General features: G+C 32.9%; 4 protein-coding genes across 4 annotated transcripts in view; all 4 read right to left on the bottom strand.

The window, feature by feature from the left end:
* The window catches only part of LOC126851063 (uncharacterized), a 41,969-nt gene extending 36,372 nt beyond the window's left edge, over positions 1-5,597 (bottom strand). Inside the window, exon 1 of the mRNA XM_050594643.1 lies at positions 5,228-5,597. The gene's annotated coding sequence lies outside the window, so the exon portion shown is untranslated. The remainder of the gene's footprint in view (positions 1-5,227) is intronic.
* A 6,614-nt stretch (positions 5,598-12,211) lies between these two features.
* On the bottom strand, positions 12,212-15,019 carry LOC126851079 (uncharacterized). The gene is made up of 4 exons (XM_050594680.1): positions 14,881-15,019; positions 14,637-14,756; positions 14,026-14,218; positions 12,212-12,497 (listed from the first exon to the last, which is right to left on the bottom strand). The coding sequence occupies exons 1-4, from the start codon at positions 14,942-14,944 to the stop codon at positions 12,485-12,487; spliced, it is 390 nt and encodes a 129-aa protein (XP_050450637.1). The 5' UTR covers positions 14,945-15,019; the 3' UTR covers positions 12,212-12,484.
* Positions 15,020-16,025: 1,006 nt separating this feature from the next.
* Positions 16,026-17,312, bottom strand: LOC126851078 (uncharacterized). The gene is made up of 3 exons (XM_050594679.1): positions 17,167-17,312; positions 16,706-16,831; positions 16,026-16,295 (listed from the first exon to the last, which is right to left on the bottom strand). Exons 1-3 carry the CDS (start codon positions 17,234-17,236, stop codon positions 16,090-16,092), a joined length of 402 nt encoding a protein of 133 aa, XP_050450636.1. The 5' UTR covers positions 17,237-17,312; the 3' UTR covers positions 16,026-16,089.
* A 2,076-nt stretch (positions 17,313-19,388) lies between these two features.
* On the bottom strand, positions 19,389-23,502 carry LOC126851033 (mucin-2-like). The gene is made up of 4 exons (XM_050594592.1): positions 23,353-23,502; positions 21,067-22,629; positions 20,363-20,464; positions 19,389-19,890 (listed from the first exon to the last, which is right to left on the bottom strand). The coding sequence occupies exons 1-4, from the start codon at positions 23,465-23,467 to the stop codon at positions 19,694-19,696; spliced, it is 1,977 nt and encodes a 658-aa protein (XP_050450549.1). The 5' UTR covers positions 23,468-23,502; the 3' UTR covers positions 19,389-19,693.
* Positions 23,503-23,854: the final 352 nt, after the last annotated feature.

The raw sequence follows: 23,854 nt of genomic DNA, 5'->3' as shown, positions 1-23,854 counted from the left end.
AGTAGGAAACCTACCTGTGATTGATGAGTAAAGTTACCGTTAATTAGTATCAGTACGATAAACGTATTAATGAACAAAGTATACCGTTAGACATAGTAATGGGAGCCGACACACAATTCCGCTTTCCGCGCGGTGGGAAAAGTGTAGCGTGGTAAGGAGACATCGAAAGACGCCTGTGATAGTTGCATTATTTTCTGATTACTTTCTGATAATTTGATTAATCCTCACTGTTACGTTATAGAGTTTCTTCATGCAAAACATATTAATCTTCTCCTTTTAAATTGAATAAAAAATGGTACTCTTTCTTCAGATATATTATTCAGGAAGGGGGGGTACTACTCTCTCTTTCTTTTACACCAACAATTTTTATCTTCGATATTTACACCTTATTTTACGTTTCTCTTTCCTCCGTCTGGACTTTCCTCTCCATCTCGACTCGATGGCGATCATAAAATATCGTCTCGAAACACGATTCCCGCCAAGCGAGATGGAATTGTGAATTCCGTATCGATACACGTATATGTGTTTATGAATGTATGTGCGTGTAGCGAATCGCGTGCTCGCGTCGTGTGTGCGTGACACGGTGATCTAATTTCCATGTGTGTCGAAGGCAGGTACACACGGCTTATCGGCGATGCAATTTCGCGCTTCCGCGCGTATTGTTCTCTCTTTCTCTCTCTCGCTTGGGCTACCGTATTTTCCTTTTTCTTTGTAATCGCGATCTTTTGCGCTTCTGCGTAAAATCGATCGTCACTATCGTTGCAATCGGTCATGTCTTGCGCTCTAGCTCTCTTGTAGACTCGCAAATATGCAGAAACTGCAGCGGATACCATACAGCGGATTCGATCGAACGTAAATCGTAATAAATTCGGTTTGCGGTGAAAAAGCGCTGGCACTTCCGATCGTTATCGCGGTGGTGCAATGATAACGGATGCGACCGTTATCGGGGCGACGCGGGGGGAAGCTTGTAAAAAAAACGGCAGAGATTCCGACTGTGAGTTTTTATTTGCAAGTGAAATGTGTAGCGAAACTCGCGATTTCGGTATTTCTCCATTTTCCGACACGATCCTCTCAATGTCCGGTTGTCAACCGCGGTGCGCACCAGAAACGTACATATGTCAGTGATGAAAATTGAGCGTAAGCGGATAGAGACGCCAGCTCTACTCTTTTTAAAGTCGATTCTAGATATATCTCGAGGAGAATTTTCGAGAGCACGTCATATCCGACGAGAGAAGATGACCTGGAAACGCATCTGGAATACATCTCGCGAAACGAGCACGCGAATAATGCCGCGCGATTTCGATTCACCGTGGGAATCGCGCGAGCGAATTAATTATCGCGACGAATCGCGCTTCGATTGCGCGAGCGTTTTAACGCGCCGGTCGCATAATCGTGGATAAGGAGACACGCCAGTACGTACGTATATATACACGCGGGTTCGCACAGGCATGGGAATAAATATTGCCACATTGCTCTTTTTTTCATTCCCCTACAACTGCTCTCTTCCGTCCGGCGATTTCTCGCTTTATGGCCGCAACGCGTCGAGAAACGCGGGCTCGCGGTTTCTCCCATAACGTTGTAATTGCACCGCGAATTGGTCTAACAATTTAGCCACGATCTCTCTCTCTCTCTCTCTCTCTCTCTCTTTTTTTTCTATATGTACCGGCTCCCCGTTCATTTTTTTGTCAATTCAGCGAGACCGGCGGTGTCTATTCGCGGAGATAGTATTTTCCTTCGATTTAATTGTAGCGCGAAACTTACGAAACGCCGGTGGAAAGATTTACAGACGGAGAACGAACGTGCTGCTCGATTTCAGCCTCTCGTGGAATTGAAACAGGAGAGGTGCAATTAATGGACTTCTGCGCCGCACGCGATCGTGTTTATACGTTACGCTTTTGCTCCGAAACGTGCGCGTCATTTTTAATCGGATTAAATGGAGTATTTGTCAAGCGGCGCGAAAACCGCGCATCACGTGACGAGCTTTTACGAGTAAATATTATTGCAGTATCTTAGCCGTTTGCTTGCGCGTAACATACAAGCGAAATATATAGAAATTTAAAGGCAACAGTTAGTAGACTTTATTAAGGGAAAGCAATCGTTCGCATATATTTATGTGTATCTATAAAATTGACATGATATGAAAGACATGTATATCGACGCATGGATGGCATTCGTCTTATCAAATCTGCAAGAGAGAGAGAGAGAGAGAGGAAAACAATAAACAATGTCGAGATCTGTCTTACATTCGCGTGGAAATACTTTCCACGGAAAGTTTTTCCTCGTGCTCCATATTTCGCACACGAGTCTGAATCCCATCCGCAGGATATCCGTTTTCCTCACAAGCATCGTGAGAGACCAACAACGACCACGACGACGCGGAAACAAGGAAGGAAAGCACGACGAACTACGATCGCGAAAGGCTAGCGATACCAAATCCGGTTCCGTTTCTTTCCGTATCTTTAAAACCGCGTGATTTTCGCGCTCACAATGTATGTCCGCATGTTTGTACCCGGTCGTCTGTGTTATGTAAGAAATTGCTTCCTAGTCGTCGAGGCAATCTTGACTCGAGAGTGCCTCGTGAGGCGGAATTTTTTTCGCGACACGACCCTTCGGTGCGATATGTGCTCGTTTGTGCGATAATAATTACGATCCAAGCAAGTAATTGCAGTTAAAAAAAAAAAAAACAGAATTTTTGATATATTTACGATTAAGAAATTGGATCATTTCAAGGTAAAATTTGGAAATAGCCCAATCGAAATTGTTCTTCTACTTTTGATTTCAGTTTTCAATTTATTTACTTTGATATTTTGAGCTGTCAGATTATTTTTTCCTGAAATTATTTAATTTATAGTCTTGTCAAAAGTTCTTTTAAATATCTAAGTGGGAGACTGTTCGGTATAAATAACTCAATTCTTGTAAATTAAAATCGAAATTCTCTAAACTCCATAAACGTGAGTAAATTAAGATTGAAAACAAAGGAAAAATTTTGTCTCGGGAAATGCAATTTATCCTAATAATGCATCACATCCGGATCCTTAATGCATAAAACTCATTTGTCCCGCTCTCTCATAGCTCATAATTTAAAACGATCGTTTATCATCTTATCACGAGGCGCATATGGGTGATGCCAAAAGCACGCTGTAATTAAGTCTCGCTAATAATTTACTCTAATCTCAAGAAGGATCAATAATGTGATTCTCAATCGCGCTAAATTTCCTTATGAAAAGAATGCCCATCGTAAAGCGTAGAGAATGAAAGAAAAGCGCGATGTTGATCGGTGCATCTACGCTCACACCTGTATGCATCCGGTGTCTTCACGCCGGCGTCAGCGTGGGTCGTCAATTCCCCGTTAAGGCACGCTTCGTTATCCTCGTTAGCGGAAAGTACCGAGGCGCGCGAGGGTGAATGCAGATTTCGCATCTCTAACAAGCTCAACGGATCGGATATACCTTTCATTCGAGGATGCCCCGGCTCGCTCGTCCGTGCGAGCAAACCAAACTATATCATTTTCTTAAATTAGTTCCAGCAGTAGATTAATTTTCCAAAGAAAACACGGCGCAACGTGCTCGCAAGTACCGCCGAAATCTTCTTTCGAATCGATGAAATAACGCTCTGGTGTTTGAAATTAGAAAAAAGAATGAACAAAATGCTACTATTATTAAAAAAAAAAAGGAAAAGAAATAACAAGAAAATTGATAAAAAATGCTACTGTGCAATTATTGATATATTACAATTGGCATTTAAACTTTTGATTCAACCAATGACGTAACAGAGCAAGGAATTATTATACACTTTGTCTTTTTAATAAAGATGTTTGTCGCAAAGAATCTAAACATAACGATGAAACTTGTCAACTTATGTGCAAATAAGAAAGAGATGCGTATATGATTGAAAGATGAAGAATTCAAATACTATGTGTATGAGACACACAGCTGGAGGAACGCTTTTATACGAATAACGTTGCTCGTCCTATACAAGCTCGGATTTCTTTTTTCCTTACACTGACGGATATCCTGCGTAATTCACGTTTTCCTCAAAGCCCAAGAGAGGCACGGAATTTAACCGCCAGTGAGTTTCGCGGAAATGATTGCGCGCTCTCATTTTCGAAACATGTCTCTTCCGTTCGCGACGACACGCGACGTTTCCTTCTCGAGCTCTAAAGCTGATTCAACGTACAGGCAATTAATGAATATAATGCTTGTAATTAAAAGATAATGAATATTGAAATATATATATATATATATATATATATATATATATATATATATTTTGGTCATTTACAAATAAATTTTTATTTGGCATGTATTACTAATTGTAGGTCGATACATCGTTATCAGATAATTATTAAAGAGCAATTAGTAAAGTAGTAGTTATCGATATGCTTATTGTATATTTCTATCATTATGCATGAAACATAACATTATACATGATATTTCAATATATGTACGTGATGTTATTAATATATAAACTATGTGTTAATTACAGCCAATTAATTGCCATACTTTAAATTATAGCATTTACTATTATGTATTCAAACAAATTTGTTTGCTTAGGTTTTATTAGAAGATATAAGCCGATTTTAATATTTCACTCAGCTGTTATTATTGCAATCTGATGTTAATGATTAATATTATTTTGAGAGAAAGACGAAGAGAGAGAAATAAATTTTGTTAATTAAAAAAACGTTGAAGTAATGAAAGATTGAAGATAATCGAGAAAATGTAAATTTATCTCTAATTATTATTAAAGATAAGCTTTTCATAAATAAACTAAAATAAACGTTGCTTTAAAAAAATGTAAATTAAAATTACTCCCATATGAAGCATACATGTCTAATTTTCTTTTATATTTTGTTATGCTGAGTGCAAAAATGTAATCACAATTTTCCCACCTTGCTTTTCGTACAACGCTTGCGGTATTTCAAAATATATAATAGCATGTACGTATATATGATGCATACACGGTATTATATACATATATAAAAATTTTTCTCATTTCTTTTCTCATTTTTCATTTTTTTTTTTTTTTAAACCGCTACTTATAATGCTGTTATATATTTATATTACCAAAGAAATTAAGTGAAATTTGATATCGGAGCAAATTGATATCAGGATGTAAAATTAAAAAAAAAACATTTGGATCAACATAAAAGATACTGCTTTAATCAAATAAAATCGTGACAAAAAGTGCGAATAACTTTGCTATATTCAACTCTAAATGTACTCACGATATTGAAAATGACTTTTTGACGCTGCTTCGAGTTGTGTCCTGGAGTTTATCGTTCGTCGACGGGTTTTCTCAAACTCGGTGGCGGTGCATGATAACTCGCATTTCAGGAGGGACAGAAAGATAGAGAGAGAGAGAGAGAGAGAGGGATATAATGCACTCTCTACGCACCCCTTTCGCTCGCTCTTCGCACCGAGATGCACTTTTGACAGAACGTTCAAAATCTTCGAAATATTGTTACTTAGCGAGGCGGGGGAGAATAAAAGAAAGCACTTGGACGAAGGATGGACTCTCTCGCTGGCGAGAGACGAACGACGACGAACCGTCGGTCGCGAAGGGTGGCGGTCGACTGAGGCGCCCGCCTCGACGTGCACTCACGCTCGATGCACCTCCCGCGCGGCGGACACACGCGTGTCTGCGTGGCCGCGTGCGTGTAGCGAGGGAGGATGGATTCGGATGCGCGAGCGCGAGCGCAGAATGGCGGATACACCTGCACAATTGTTATCTCGTTGCAACAACGCCCGAATTTTCTCAATATTCGCGATCTTTTCGAAGCATTTTATTTTTCTCATTGCGACTTCTTGCATTTCAGCGATGAATCAAAGGCTGGGTGGCGATAAGAGCCTCAATCGGCCCCAGTTGTTTTTGTTATAAATTGATAGTATTAATAATAATAATATTCATAAATGTATTAATAAAAGTTATATTGAGATTATTTTATTTACAGCAATAAAAGCATTTAGGCATTTCCTGTCCTTAAATAATTACTTAAACAAGACTGTATAAGTGGAATATAATTGATACACCAGTAAAATAAATAAATAATGATACATAAATAAGATAGCTTATTTCTTCAAATAACACTCGCAATGAAACATAAAACAAACTTTTTGTTCTTCAGGACAAAAGAGCCTTTGCCTGATTCTCTCTCACGTCTTGTCTAACAAATCTCGTTATTTAATCCGAAAATACGCTCGTTAATTAGTTATTGTACGGTAAAAGAATATTTTGAGGCTATTTGCCTTACGTTATTTGCACGTGTCACATTTATATCTCGAATAGTCGAGCGCATGTATTTTGAAATCGGGGTCAAATGTGTCCGTGACGTGACTATGCGAAATGCAGAGCCGAGTGTGTGCAGGCAACACTACGTTGTAATCTGTAGAAATTGCGTGTGTCGCGAGATATTTGTTTTTGTGAGTAAACTGTATTCACGTGTCTGACTGATTATCTCGTATGTAAATGAACGTAGTGCGCAAGTACTTACCAAGGATTTTCTTTCAAGGAATGTTTCAAAATGTTTTCAGCGCTATTCGAAAACTCGAGTGAATCTTATGTTCTGCAAAAACATCCTTTATCTCGTTTCTCTCGGAGCATAATAAAACATGGTGAATGGAGTTGATAAAAGCAGCTGCCGCAGCGACCCTCGTTATTAGACAAAACGATGAGAGAGAGGACGGAGGGCATTTTGTGAAACGATAGAAACGCGCTCGTGTTTATCCACGAGAGCTTACCGTGTTCGTGTAAAGAATGGCCGGCACATGGTTTTCTTTAAAAGATCCTAGTGAAAAGAGCAAGAATCATTATTATTTATTAACACATAAATATTTGTTTAATCGTAATCGATCAATCAAATTAATGGAACTCTGAAATAAATGAGACTATCTCGCACTTTAATTTTATTTTATATTCGAACAATTGACTTTTTTTTTTCTTTTTTTACATACACGTGATGTTCGAAGCATTTAAATGTTCGTCTCGTAATTTACATCGCGCAGCCCCCCGAATTTTTCCCATCTCCGGCATTTTTTCCTCTCAATTTTTCCCGAGGTTTTTTGTCGATTATCGGTGCTAGAAATGACGAAAAATCTCGACTCTGCGAAGCGTCACTTTCGGTACTGCATGCGTCACTGTACCTTTACTATTGCAAACGCGAAACTTTTCAAAGCAAAAAATTGGACGATGAAGGGATATTCTTCTCTTCGTTGCTGTTATTTGTTAAAAAATATCCATAATATCTGGAGTGAAGAGAGTTTGTCACATTTTTTTTTAATCATTTCCGACTTGTATGCATATCCTATAATTTTAAACACGTAAATGAAAAGAATATGACGACGGAGAGATGAGAAATAAGTCAGACAGGATTGTGCGAGTTCTGTCTTTATGATATATTTCTCTTATGAAATGAGCGTTGATTTCAATCGGTAAAATAATGCGAGTGGATCGCGCGTAATTTAAGCGACAAATTCTCCCGTCCCTCCTGCGGAAGGTTTCGTTTTCGACCATAAATCCATCCGAGCGTTTACCGTGCATATCCCGTCGGTTCGCATCCGCGAGCCGTTTGATTCTCCCCCGCCGATAAATCACAGTTATTCGCGTGTGTGTTGGGTTTCGATGCGCTGTTAAGCGCTGTCTCGTATATCAGGCATTAAGAGATTCAAGATTTGTGGAATACAAAGCGACGGGATTTGCAGAATGGAGAGATCCATTCTCACGATAGAAGACGAGACGAGTACGAATGCGATTACGAATGCACAGTTAAATACGCGCATCGTCCGGTATCTCGTCAAGCTACAGATGGATTATACTAATGGATGACTTTTTACGATTTTTAATTTATCTCCGCTATAACATTTAACTTATCTTTTATTTGCCATTAATTTTATACACTTTATTTGAAAATATATTTAAAATACGACGAAGAGATAGTATTTTCATTTACGTGAGGCCCGGAATTAATATTTTTTAATCGATCGCAAAACTGCTGTCAATTACAATGCATGAAAGTATAATGCGTAGCAAGCGTTCATACATTCACGTCACGATGCGATCGTAAAATACGATACGAACAATCTATGCATATGGTAGAGTGGCAAATAATTCGCGAATATCCACAGTGCTCTCGCTCCCTTCTCGTCGTTTGCCGCGAGTTTTTATATTTCTTGGCGCACGCGAGTCGGATGCCCGGCAACAATAACGTCTTTAATTATCGCGCACAATTAAAATTGTTTCTCGCGAGTCGATTAAAATGCGCCAGCGCCGAATGTCACGCGTTGATTACTAGCAGACTAATGGCAGACGAAGAACAATGAAAGAGCGCGAGACCTGAATTAAAATGCGCTCGATTAAATGTTAATGGATGGATACAAAATTTACGATATAGAAAAGTGAGGATATTTTATATCACTAGAAATGAAAGACATCTCTCTGGGATTTTTTAAGTTTCGAAAAATACATTGATTCTATATAAGAGCGCATCGCAAAATTTTTTAAAATGTTATTTTTTTAATTTTACTTTTTGTAATATTTTCTGTTATCTTAATTGTTCTCTTTTACATAGCGGGAAAAATACATGCGTGCAACGTTATCTAGAAGAACGGGAACATGACTGGATCAGCAAGTATTATGTAAATGAAATTTTCTAATTGGAGATAGAAAAAAGAAAGAAATATTGCGGCGAAAAGATAATAAAGGTTAGATTAGATAAAGGAAAGATGTAAATGCAACACACGCTGCCGCGAAATTATGCAAAGAGAATGTAATATTTCTTCAGGCACAGAAGATGTTACGTTTGCATTAGATTTTTCAATGTCACTGCAATAGAGTTTTTGTGACGCTGAATTTTCGCGTTTAACAGGAAGTAATATAACGTAACAAAATATTCAAGCGCAAAAAAATGCGATAAAAGTAATATAATATGAATAGTAAAATATAATACGTATATTAATTATTGACTATTTATAGAATCGTTAAAGTTTATGCAAGAATACTAATCATTTTGGATTTCCGAGTTGAAAATTTTCTCTTACTTTCGTGAGCTTAATTTTTAATTTAATATCTACTTTAATACTTTAAGCAATTGGGTAACTTTCTTCATTTATAATTTATGATTTTACCGAAAGCTCTTCTTTTAAAGTTTTAAATGGGAAACTATTTGTTTACTATTTATTTAATGAGAAAAGCAGAAACTTAATTTTTATATCAATTAAATTTATCGAATTTTCTTTAGAATCCATAATGTGAGAAAATTGAAGTCGATAATAGAGGCAAAATATCGTTTTAAATTTGGAATAAGAAATGCAGAGAAAAAGGAAAGAACAAAAAACACGTACATTAAGCAGACGTGAAATCAATGACGATAAGGAGCATATTTTTAATTTTTTTTTAAATTTTCTCTATAAGAAGAAAGAGATATTCTTCTTATTTTTCTTCAAATTTTTCTTCCATTTGTCAGTAAAAAAAAAATTTTTCTTTTTTATGCGTTCAGCGAGAGAATAAAAGAATTATTCTTATTGTTAGCCGATTTTGTGATTATTCGAGAGGAACTATTAGTGATCAGAGAGTTTGCTCCCTCGCAAACACGGGCATCAAGTAATTTGCTTCGCGACTAATCTGCCATGGCCGTAATATACATATGCGCGTGTCGAGATGGCTGTCATAATATTTAAAGGAGCATCGTATCTCTTGTCAGGTTTCACGCAAGGCGTCGGGCTTCACCTTCGTCCGGCTCATAGCCAGCTGAATGATTTTTCGCCATGGACGAAATTTGCTTACCAGTAAGTAATGGTTCGCAACCGTGTCAGTGTTAATTGCATTTAGGGTTTATACGCGTAGGCAACACGTGGTATGAACGATTTGGTAAAGCCTTTGGGGTTGATGCTAATTGGAGTCAAACCATGCGTGAGCATTAGCTCAGCGTTTCTCAACACGGTCGAGGAAATTGGTCAAGTGACATTTAACTGGATGGATGTGACACCTCTTTATCTATTGCTTCATTATTGTATGAATTTTTGCAAAATTTTACACAATTTTTATTGCGTATTAAAAATGCTCGCTGCAAGTTCTTATTAGCGTCTTCCGGACGGAACACTCTTCTCCGTCTGTGATATAATTTTTAGAAAATTTTTTTACTTCTAAAATAATGAAATAATACAATAATACTTTTCTTTGCTCCTTGTCGGAAAATAGTATTATCTCTGAAGTACTCTGAGAATAAAATGTCACTAATTGAACACGACTTTGTTTTACCATAATAAGAGATCCGCGTTTGTCTCGCCGCGTGTTGCTTTCATGAAGTTTAAAGATTGTTCAGGGAGGGGAGGGGGGGAGGGAGGGAGAGGGGAGAGCGATGCCTTTGCCTCCGTCGATGGCGAAAGGAAGAAGAAAATAAAGTAGCTTTAAGGGAGCGAGGGATGGACGATCGGGGAGAATAAACGGGGGAGTCTCTGCCCTCCCTTCCTTCCTTCCTTCCTTTCCTCTCCCCCCTCCCCCCCGTCCCTCGTCCCCTAACGGGCAAACGAGCACTGCTTTCTCAGCCGTAATATTGGAAGTTTACGAGGTTTACCGTAATCGAATCTCGTTATACGGCCGCAGAACGGCCTTTGGCAATCTCTGCTCGAAGATCGACGCGACGCGACGTCGAGCGTCGTCGTATGCTACGCTGCAATGCAAGTCTTTACCAATGATGATACGCGATACAGTTCGACGGCGTTTTAAACAAATAAGGATTTACGAACATGAATATTGCGAGAGAGGATGTTACTCTCGGTATTCGAATCGCGTGAAAAAAAATTTCTCCGCTATACCTGCATTTTTTTATCAATGAAACGAAGAACTTATTTTGTTTCTTAATATAATTAAACTGTGATTGACATTTGAATAAAAGTGCTACAATTTTAATCATGTTATGATTACGTCACGTTTGATACTATCTCGCAAATTTCTTAAATGATTGATTTCTCTTGAATTGCAGGCGCGTATCAAGTGTATGTATCTGCAGTTAAGTTCTGAGGCAAAGATAATGAGCGGAACGCACGATGATTGCATTAACCTCGCCTTGTACCGGCTAATTAGTTTATGCGCTCATCAAGGAACTAATTATCCGTTCCGAATAGACTTTCATTTACGATCAATTTCTATTGCGAAAAGTGCGATGACCGCTTGAAATATAATGCCTAAAGTTGCGAAAAAATGTTGTTAATTAATTTTATAAAAAATTCAGTTTATCGAAATACGTTCGATATTCAATGATATCGAAGTTTTAATTTTTATTTCTTAATGTATCTGCATCGAATCAATTATCCAACAATTTAATCACTGTTATTTTTTAATTTATTTAATCCTGCAAAATCTCTCTGGACTTATCTCTTCGATGTATCCTATCTCTTAAATAAATATCTACATATATGTAAAAAAAAAAAGGCATCACCAGCGTATAATCTTATCTAATATTGTTTAACACAAAATTTTTTAGAAAATCAATATGTATAATCTATTCGAAAAATATTGCAGATAAGATAATAACACGTTAAAACGATTGTTTCCTCAATGAATCATAAATAATTCCATGAAATGAAAACGTAAGCTTTACAAGCCTTCGAACAAATTAAAAAGCAGCAGAGAAATAACTGCACCGCGCAGTTTTAATTACCGCGATCGCCGAAAGTTTTCTTCATTATCGTTAGGAAAAAAAAAGCTTATACTCCGCCGTTTTTTTTCGATATTAATGTAAAATAATGTGCACACCGCATGCGAGAAAAACTGGTTGCCTGACTATATATTATGCATTATATGAGAATCGAAAGATGAAAGTCTATGCGATACATTGTATGTATGCATGGGGGTACGAATTTATAAACAATGTATAGAGAACAAGAAAGAGAGAGAGAGAGAAAGAAAGAGATCGCAAAAAAGAGATTATAAAAAATCTTTATGGTGAGATATTTGCCTTTGGTAAACGGCGTTATGAATGATGAATAATCGTAATAGATCATTTTGCTCGTCTTAAGCATTTCTTAGAAAATCTCTATATTTAATAATTAACATGGAAGCAAATTTTTTTAACGCATTATTCGACACGGAATAATTTTTCATTATATGATGTCGTGTCATATAGTAGTATAAGAAGTACAGTTGCGTAAATTACTGTTTGTTTAAAACGGACAATAAAATATACGATTATAATAAATGAGTGAAGTACATGTAATATTTTTTTAATACATTTATTATTGATCAGTAGCTTTCCAGTTTTATAGTTAACAAATAGATAAGAATGTGAGACATAATAAATAAAATTAATAAAACTACTTACATATTTTATAACATGTATTTATATTATTTATGTGTATATATATATATGCAGTTTTACAATTATCCATATTTTCCTCTCAGGGGCTCAGAGTGAATACCAACCCAAAATACCCGAGCTAGGTACCGAGACCTTAGATGTACTCTAAGGTCTGGAAGTTTTTTAGCAAGATTATACAAGATTTCTGAAAATATAAATATGAAGAGAACATAAAAATACATAAAATTACATTATATTTCTATTATTTTAGTGTAAAAAAATATGGATTTCTTTTGATATGGGAATGTTGTTACTTTATGCATTTGGGTCTTTTACAATTTGCTTCATTTATATAAATCCAACTTATTTAATGATTATATAAAGCTCCAAGATGCGGCAAAAGATATAAGAAGGAAAGACTCGATTTTTATGCTCAATAATTAACAAGTTTTTAACGTGTTATTCGACCCAAAAATTTTTCATTACGTCATATCATATCATATGGTAGTAAGAGGTACAGTTGCGTAAATTACTGCTCCTTTAAAGCGACGGAATTAATCTGAAATTTCATTTAATTTCACGACATTTTTTCTGTAAAAGACATGTATTTTCTATTGTCCGTTGATATAATATAAGTATCAAGATAAGAGCGAGACAGCATCGCGGAAAAAAGACATTCTATTATTAAAGTAGACTACTTTTATGTAATTTTAATGCTTAGCCAGCGGTCTAAGACTTTACAGTTAGATTCGCACTCTTTATCGTGACGCATAAGAGAAGCGCGACCGATGCCGAGAAAGACATGGAGAACCTTGAGAATTTCCTCGCACATTGTATTATTCGCGAAAGAAATGAGGTCTCCGTGCTCTTCCCGGCACATCACAACGGAATTTCCCACATCGCGGACCACTTTTGAAGGAATACCTCTTTCGAGGGAAGATTCTAAAGCATTTTAGGATGAAACGACATAAAAATTTCTTTATTCCGATTATTTAGAAAATATTGACTACTGTTTTGATGTTACACGATCGCTATTTATCTTTACACGACCGCTATTTATCTGTTTCAATCAAAATTCTAAATTAAAATTTGTGTAGAAATTTAATTTATTACATTATATCCATACGCACACATATATATAAAGAATCAAAATCAACCATATTTATATCATATGCCATATATTATATAAATATTAAATTATAAAAGATTTAATAATCTATTTTGTGATATAAAAAAAAAATAAAGTGCATTGATATGTTTGACATTTTTCACTATTTGTAATATTTTTTATATCAACTGACAGATTAGAATTATATGTATTTACAAAATCCTATAAAAATAATGCTAACAAAAAATTGTGCCAACTAAAAATAAAATATTATACAAATATTTTAACTGGAAATAGTTATACAAAAAATAACTGTTTTAATTTCTTATAAAAATAATATTAAAAAATATATTCAATAATATAAAATAGAAGAAAAATATAAAATAAAAAATTAATAGAAAAATGAAAACTTAGAAATTAATACAAAAAATTAAAAATTTATTCAAAAATAAATAATTAATAGAAAAAAAAATAAAAAGAATTGAAAAAACTTGATGAAAACAAATAAATCAATAGTGTTTTTCGTTATATAAAAGAAGATGTATATTTTTAATGCATCTATCCTCAAAGCGCATATAATGTTACAAAAGTTGAATAAAATTAATAAGTATCTGCAAGAACAAACCGAATTGTCCAAAATAGTGCTAGACATCCTAATGTTACTATGCCAGTTGACAGCGCATTAGCATTATTACAGAAATCCGTAACGCACGTCGTACATTCAAATTTATCTGGTACACCGTTAGAGTCATCATATAAACTCGTAGTTTGACCAAATTTAAAGCACGAACGTAGGATAGGGTTGTGCTTGCCAATTTCTAGAAAAATAATTTTATTTATTATGAACAAAGTTGTTTATTTTAACATAACACATTATATAACATTTATCAATGCAAAGCATTAGAGTATTATGCGATTAATCATATGTAATTATGAAAATGCAATTGACTATTAAAAATTGTCAATTAATATGTAAAAAGTGCATTGTGATATGCATTAGATACAAAATTTTTATATCCTGTAAAACATCTATTACATTTTCTTATTGCAACTTGTAATTTGAAAATTTGTCTCAAACATGTTCTCTCATCTTTGCAAAGATGGATAAGAAAGAAAAATAGAAAAAGGAAACTTAAAAAGAGCTCTCATGCAACAATTGAAATAAGAGTGCAATTAAAAGAGTGGATAAAATATTCGATTAGAAGCAATATATTTATTTGCTTCGATGTTACTTACCATAATTACATTTGAGACAAATCCCTTTGACACCACAATCCATCACATTGGATGCCTTTGGGTTGCTTTCACAAGTTTCGCTTAAAAGCGAATCGCAGACATAACAATTCGTCGTCTCTCCTGTTTAGAAAATAAAAAAAGACAGATAGCGGTTGTATATTTATAACATTTGTCAAAAATTCAATTAATTTCTAAATTTATTAATCTTAAATTTATTTCATCGTCGAAAATTTATATAACATACCTGAATGAAGAATAGCGAATATGATCATCAATACGATGATCACAATAAAACCTTGCCTTTTCATCTTCAATGTGCCTTGATCTACATCAAACTGAAAGCTATTTTCAGCAGTCTTTCAAGAGATCAATTTATACCCTCCAAAATTATCAACAATTTTTAGCACACATACATATAGCTGATTACGATAAGTTATCTAGATTTATCTCGCAAAATTATTTCATTTCCTGCATTATCGGCGTTATCATTTTTATAACGCAAATCTTGGAAATGATATTTTAATAAAATAAATGATATTTTAATAAAATATATTATGACTATATAACCGGTGAATATTGATTTTTATTAATAAATTATATGATTTTTAAATCGTTGATATATATATATATATATATATATATATATATATATCAACGAATTAAAAATCATATATTTAATTAATAAAAATCAATATTCACCAGTTATATAGTCATAATATAACGCTAATGTACTAGTTTAATCAACATTCTCAAAAAAATTTTATTAAGAATTTTCAAAAAATTTTCATGTGTAGATATAATACTAGTTTTCTGAATATAGAAAACGTAGAGAATATAATGTAGAATATATCAATTCATTTTTAATAAGTTTTTATCACAATTGTTAATAAAAAATAAAAAATGAAGTAGATTTGATTAAAATTTACAAACATATATTAATGTTATTAAATAAATTTACAATTTAATGTTCAATTAATTACAGACGATACATCATATCAGAGGTAAGAGAGAAAGTTTTTCAAAAATTGGCAACAATTTTATTTTGCGTGACATAAATATACAAAAATCTAACAATTCTGAAAGAATCTTCTTAAAAGTTATTTTATTATTATTATTATTATTATTATTATTATTATTATTATTATTATTATTATTATAAGCGCAAAAGACAAAAATATTATTTTAAAAATAAATGCGCATAAAGAAATATAATCGATATAAATTGTGAGATTAGATCAATCTAGATTACAATTATCACATTCATATAATAAAATACTTGACACATAGGACAATGTATGTATGCGTGAGCATACGTTTCATTTTCTGTACATTTAATATATTTATATGTAGTATAATAATTAGCATAGGTAAAATAGAAAAAATGCAATACAACTTTCAATGTAATATATTTTTTAATATAAGAGCGTGTTTAATGATGTTACAAATTAAAAAATTAATAAGAATTTGTAAGAATAGATCGAATCGCCCAAAAGGATGCGAGGCACCCTAATGCTGTCATGCTAATTGTTGCCATATTAGCATTATTACAGAGGTCTCCCGTACACAAAGTACAAGCTCCGTTATTTAATTCCGCCGATGGATGCAGGTCAGAGGAGAAGCCACAGCCGCGAGTGACGAACTTAGTCTTGTTAGACAATTCTAGAAAGAAATTTTATTTATTATTAATAATCCTGATAACATATTATAAAATAAAATAAAAGAAATTTGTTAAATACAAAAATTATATACATAATATATGAAGCGTTAGAATATTATGCTTTAATGATTAATAATGAAAATGCACTATTATAGAGATTCCTAATTAACATGCAAGAAACATAACTTTCAAAAGTTTAGAAAATATGTTTTTATATATATATATATATAATATATTAAAAATATATTCATATCGTAGTTTTTCACATACAGTTAAATGTAACAAAATCCAAATTATATTTATTTAAAATTTGTCTTGAAAAAGTCTTTTTTCTCATGTTTAGAAAGATTAAAATACTTCATATTAAAAACTGTTATATATATAATACATATTCATTCACTTAGATATTTACCATAATCACATTTGCTACAAATCACACTAGGTGTGCAATTTGTTTGCTTTATGGACGTTAGGTTGTTTGCACAATTACCGTTCAGCCGCGAGTCACAGTCATAACATTTGAACTTCTTCGCTTCCTCTTTTTAAAAACAAAAACGAACAAATAAATTTTAGTAAAAATATTTTTACATGGGTATGATGAATTAATGGAGTCAAGAACAAAAAAGATTTTATGCATAGATTATATTAATTAATTATATTCAACAATGAAAATTTTTTTAATTATATGAGTATTACAAGTTTAATAATATCTCTTATTTTATTAATTTTGATATTAATTACACAATAAATTTATAACGATTAAAAACCAGATTTTATACGGCATGCAATCTTTATAACCTGATGTCTTAAAATTCTTGAAAGCTTGTTATTTATATAAATTAGTGTTATCAAAATTATTGAAAATTTATGTACCAGATGTTCCAAAATGAAGAACAGCGAATAAGACTACCGCGATAATGCACACAAAAGGACGAATATTCATTTTTGATGTGCTTTGATTTACGTCGAACCAATGACTATCGCGATACGTGGAGAAATCTCAAATATAGCTTACAGCGTTATCGTCATTTTTCACGAAGATTATCAAAACTGATTACGATAAACGATAGATAATCGCAAATTTGTCCTCCATTTGATATCACGCTTTCTTGTGATTAAAACATGAAAAATAAGTTATTGAAAACTTAATTATTATTTGCAATATTTTGGAATTATATATTTCATTATAGTATAAAAGAAACATTGTTTAAAATTATTTTATTAGCAAATTAATTTTCATATCAAAAAACAACTGCAATACAAGAAATAAGTTAATTATTTTTTTAACGCACTGCAATATTTTGTAATTATATAATTATGAAAATTACTTAATAATTTCATATCTGTGTTGGAATAGAAGAAGGTATTATTTTTAACGCGAAAACCGTTTTACTTACATTTAACTCGAATTCTCTCTCTGAAAAAAGTTGGTGAAGATCATCTTATTATATACAACATATAGATGTACAACTTCTTTTTGCTATAAATTATTTTATAAATATTAATCTAAATATACAAAAGAGATCTGATTAAATCACTTATATTAAAAAAATAAAAACTTGAAAGATTAAGGTAGATATGCGTGTACACTTGTATCTGTATATTTAATTTTTTCAGCAGTATTTGAAGTAATTCAAAATAATTCAAAATAATGATTTTTCTTGTTGATGTAAAATAAAATTGTAAATCTATTCATTGCCTATAGCGAGTTCGCTATTAAAAAATATCTTTATTTTTACTGCGTACAAAATTGTTAATAATTTTATAATCAATAAGTAATTTTTTTAATAAAAATTTTTTTTATTAAATTTTATTTTATAATAATCGACATTATGTTTTGCGAAACCGCTCTGCTTTCATCATTTCTAAGTATTTCTTAAGCTACGTAAAACTCATTAAACAACGTAAAGCGCGATAGGCAGTGAAATTCATTAATCTGTTAATCGACAGACGGCATTATCCACATGAGCAATTTCATTTACTCCGATAACATAATCGCAGACAGGCGGATACTCTTAAAGCTTAAATAGAGAGACCTGAACGCGCGGGACGACTTAATCGCTAAAATGTTTTACTGTTGATTCAATGCACAATTGTTTAGGTTCTTTTGACACACGAATACGAAATAAGGATATAAAAGCAGCGTGATTATGTGTGATTGAGTGAAATACGAGGACAAGATGGACAAATATCGTATCTAATCTTGGAGTAGAAAGAGATCCACATTCGAGCATTATGTGAAATTTAAGAAAATGAGAATGTATTTTTCTAACAAAAACAACAAAACTCTTTTATAATTTAATTAACGTTGTGAGAATAATTATAACATAGGAGATAAATATTAAATATTTTTCAGTAATAACTTAATCTTTTTATACGAAATCATATACAATCATTTCAGTGGGAAATATTGCGAGGAAATATTTTTTCTAGCATAATAATGTTATGTAATGATATGTAATGATATGTTACCGCGATTGCATCTATAATATCATTTTCTTACAACTCAGTTACTTAGGATATAGTTCATTAAAAATATCTACAGATTATCTACATGAATAACACAATATATGCATAATATAATAAATAGATTGACTCTATAAGAGGATATACACAGATGTTCAATATTAAAAATATTAAGCGCAAAAATAATTTTGTACAATGTCATAAAAATAATATAGAAAAATTTGAACGTTTAATCATACAATATAGTGTATTATTATACATATTGATAATACTTTGATGTGTCTTTTAGCTTATTGACGAGTAACGCTTAAGTAGACAATATTTTAGTTAAATAAGCTGCGACTGCTCGTAAGCGTGAAATTCATAAAATTAAAAATGTACTCACGTAGATATGATTATTCTCTCGAAAGCATAAATTTCTGTGATCGTTGTACTGTGATGAAGAGCACATAATACCCTTACAGTGGTGCTCAATCTATTGAACATGTTTCTTAAACGTATATTAAAAAGTGGCAACAGTAATGATTTCTACTTATACATAATAGTTAATTTTTAAATAATATATATAATAACAAAAGTGTGCAAGAAGAGATCTTTATAGTGGATAATGAGAAATAATTATTAACACGTAATGTATTGATATGTTTTATTTAATGTTATGAATGATATCTAATTAATTTCAGTTTTACAAATCAAGACAGTCATATTGTTATTGTAAATTTTTGTATAAATATATAATCTTAACAAAATTTGTATTTTTTATTTGTAAAACTTTATTTAATGAAAAATAGTCTCAAATTTTCTAAAGCCAAAAGATAATTTATTATAAAATTATTGAATAAAATTATATATATACATATTATATAAAAGATATTATAAAAATTAAGATATACATTATTTTATAAATAACGTGTTTTAATGTAATGCTTAAGAATTAATAAGAATCTGCAAGAATAAATACAGTCACCCATGAAAGCACCAGCCACGACAAAGTTACCTTATTCATTGAAATTGCGTTAGCACTATTACAAAGATCTGTATCGCATTTTTTCTTAATTTTACAGTTCTCTCCAGAACATTCATAGGAGGCAGAAACGCATCCACGTTCGATGACCTTAGTATTGTTGTTTTCTATATAAAAAGAAATGTTATTTAAATTTTTAAAAAAATTACTCTTTTTGTTGTTGCATAAAAGGAAAATAAATATGTATAATATATAAGACATCAAAATACTATACTAATAAAAATTCTGTTGACCGATATATAAGAAAGTAACAAAATTTGTATACAAAATTTTTATTCCCTTAAAAAAAATTTATTCCCTTAAAAATAATTAAATTTATTTCCTTAAAATATCAAAATATTATATTGTTACACATATTGTAAATTTTTGTAAATCAAAATATTAAAATTTTTGTTGAGAAAATTAAATATCTCTCTCTCTCTCTCTCTCTCTCTCTCTCTCCTCTCAAGTAAATATTTTCATATCTGTAATGACAAATAATTTGAAAAAAGAACTGCTAAAAGTATTTTTATGAAAAACATTTGTAAAAAAAATCTTTCAACGGAATCTATTAATTCAAAGTTATAAAATATTACTTACCACGTTCAATTACGGCACAATTCCATTTTTCTTCCTTAAACGCGTTTATTTGAACATAAGAGCTTCTGTGTTGAAACATACTTCTACGTAATCTATAGTGATCTAGTATTAATTAAAAAAATATATATTAATAAAATATATATATATATATAAAATATATATTAATAAATAATATAGCTAGTATACATATACATATATGTAAATCAATATATTGTTCTGAATTGATAAAAAAAGAACAAGATTAATAATCAAAATATCAAGAAACGAAGATGTGAATTTTAGAAAATATTAAAATATTAAATAATTTCAATCATTTATTTTATATTTATCATTGATAATTATCATTGGTAATTGTCAGCTTAGAAATCATCTTTTTAAATTTAATTATATTAAGAGTATATGTACAATAACAATTTGTCAAGAATTGCTCGTCTATAAAGTCTCTTCTCATGCAATGCAATTCAATAATAATTTAAAAAAAAATATATAAAGAGCTATTATTAATGTTAGTAATAGAATCGATTAAAAATATTTTATATATTCTAAAAATTCTCTTGTTTCTTTTAATGTTTAATGAACAGTTAACCTTTATTGTATGCAAATTGTATCTTAATATTATTAAGAGATTATTTGAGCTGTTTAAATAACTATCAAATTTAATTTATTTTAATAAGTGTAAAACTTAATTTAAATTTTTTATGTACCTTTTGCATCAGTTTCCAGTTTTTTATTTAACATTTCTTTCTCGTACGGGTCTGTATATATTTTTTGGGTTGTTTCCAGAGTGGTCGGAGATGTCTGAGTCGGGGTCGTTTCCGGCGTGGTCGGAGTTGTTTGTACTGGGGTTGTTTCCGGCGTGGTCGGAGATGTCTGAGTCGGGGTCGTTTCCGGCGTGATCGGAGTTGTCTGAGTCGGGGTCGTTTCCGGCGTGGTCGGAGTTGTTTGTACTGGGGTTGTTTCCGGCGTGGTCGGAGATGTCTGAGTCGGGGTCGTTTCCGGCGTGGTCGGAGTTGTCTGAGTCGGGGTCGTTTCCGGCGTGGTCGGAGTTGTTTGTACCGGGGTTGTTTCCGGCGTGGTCGGAGATGTCTGAGTCGGGGTCGTTTCCGGCGTGGTCGGAGTTGTCTGAGTCGGGGTCGTTTCCGGCGTGGTCGGAGTTGTTTGTACCGGGGTTGTTTCCGGCGTGGTCGGAGATGTCTGAGTCGGGGTCGTTTCCGGCGTGGTCGGAGTTGTCTGAGTCGGGGTCGTTTCCGGCGTGGTCGGAGTTGTTTGTACTGGGGTTGTTTCCGGCGTGGTCGGAGATGTCTGAGTCGGGGTCGTTTCCGGCGTGGTCGGAGTTGTCTGAGTCGGGGTCGTTTCCGGCGTGGTCGGAGTTGTTTGAACCGGAGTTGTTTCCGACGTGGTCGGAGATGTCTGAGTCGGGGTTGTTTCCAGAGTGGTCGGAGATGTCTGAGTCGGGGTCGTTTCCGGCGTGGTCGGAGTTGTTTGTACTGGGGTTGTTTCCGGCGTGGTCGGAGATGTCTGAGTCGGGGTCGTTTCCGGCGTGATCGGAGTTGTCTGAACCGGTGTTGTTTCTGGCGTAGTCGGAGTTGTCTGAACCGGGGTTGTTTCCGACGTGGTCGGAGATGTCTGAGTCGGAGTCGTTTCCGGCGTGGTCGGAGTTGTCTGAACCGTGGTTGTTTCTGGCGTAGTCGGAGTTGTCTGAACCGGGGTTGTTTCCGACGTGGTCGGAGATGTCTGAGTCGGGGTCGTTTCCAGCGTGGTCGGAGTTGTCTGAACCGTGGTTGTTTCTGGCGTAGTCGGAGTTGTCTGAACCGGGGTTGTTTCCGACGTGGTCGGAGATGTCTGAGTCGGGGTCGTTTCCGGCGTGGTCGGAGTTGTCTGAACCGTGGTTGTTTCTGGCGTAGTCGGAGTTGTCTGAACCGGGGTTGTTTCCGACGTGGTCAGAGATGTCTGAGTCGGGGTCGTTTCCGGCGTGGTCGGAGTTGTCTGAACCGTGGTTGTTTCTGGCGTAGTCGGAGTTGTCTGAACCGGGGTTGTTTCCGACGTGGTCGGAGATGTCTGAACCGGAGTTGTTTCTGGCGTGGTCTGAACTGGAGTTGTTTCCGACGTGGTTGGGGATGTCTGAGCCGGAGTTGTTTCCGGAGTGGTTGGAGATGTCGGTATAGTTGTTAAAGTCTCACAGTCTTGCAACTTTATATTTGTATATGGTCCGTCCTTGCAATTAGGATCTTCTCGTGAGTTACATATATAACATTGCAATGCATCCCCTTGGAAATGATAAAGCATCAGATTAGTAAAAATATTTTTGCGTATAATTATATATTACAGTAAATGTTATTGTTTTAATTAATTAATGTAGAATTTTTAATTGCTCTAATATCACATTTTTTATAACATATTTTATTTTATTAATCTTTTAAATACTATTTGCACAATAATTAATGACACCTGTCAATTAGCATGTAAATTTCATTATGTAGAAATATATTAATTTAAAAAAAGTTAAATTATATGATATATAATTTATTTAAAACAAATTAAATTGCATAATAGATTGTGTGTATGGAGTAATTTGAGAGAATATGCCATACATAACTTTAAAAAATAATATTTTTGTAATTATTAATTATGCAAAAGAAAATAAAATAAATCAAAGAGATTGTCATTATATTTATATTTATATTTATATTTTATTTACATTTGGTTATAATTAAAAAATCTAATTTTTTATTATTTTACAAATTTTATTTTTTTATTATTTTACAAAAATTTTCTTTTCTTTTGCTTATAATTAATAATTACAAAAATATTTGTTTGTTAAAGTAAAGTATGGCATATTCTCTCAAATTACTTTATATATATATATATATATATATATATATATATATATATATATATACAATCTATTGTGCAATTTAATTTTTTTTTAATTTATTTTTGGCGGAATTTTTAGTGCAACGATTGGATTATTATAAATTTGTATCGCTTACCTGAATGAAGAATAGTATATATAACTATAGAAATGATGATCACTAAAGAACGATTTTGCTTTTTCATTTTTGATGCGTCTTGATTTACGTCAAACCAACAACTGTCACGGTGCATCAAGAAATCTGGATGCACTTTCCAACATTATTATCAATTTTCATCGTATAGCCAACAGCGATAAACGCTAAATTATCGCTAATACGATCATCAATGCTATCATCTCCATGAGATTAAGACACAAAAATGAATTATCAAGGATTCACCATTTTCAATACTTTCTTACAATTATACTTTTTATGACAAAAAATAAGTATAGCAAAATTATTTCATTAGCAAAAAAAACATTTTGTTTTTTTAACGTACATATAATATGAATATAATATAAATTATGATAGAAAACATTATTTTTTTCAAAATGTTACTTTATTATTATAGAAAATTTTATCAAGAAGAATTATTTCTGGAAAACAATTCTTTACTTTATTAGTATTGAAAATTTTATAA

The sequence above is a fragment of the Cataglyphis hispanica genome, chromosome 7 (assembly GCF_021464435.1).
Source record: "Cataglyphis hispanica isolate Lineage 1 chromosome 7, ULB_Chis1_1.0, whole genome shotgun sequence".
In the NCBI taxonomy this organism is placed as follows: domain Eukaryota; kingdom Metazoa; phylum Arthropoda; class Insecta; order Hymenoptera; family Formicidae; genus Cataglyphis; species Cataglyphis hispanica.
This window is presented reverse-complemented; position numbering and strand designations above follow the sequence as displayed.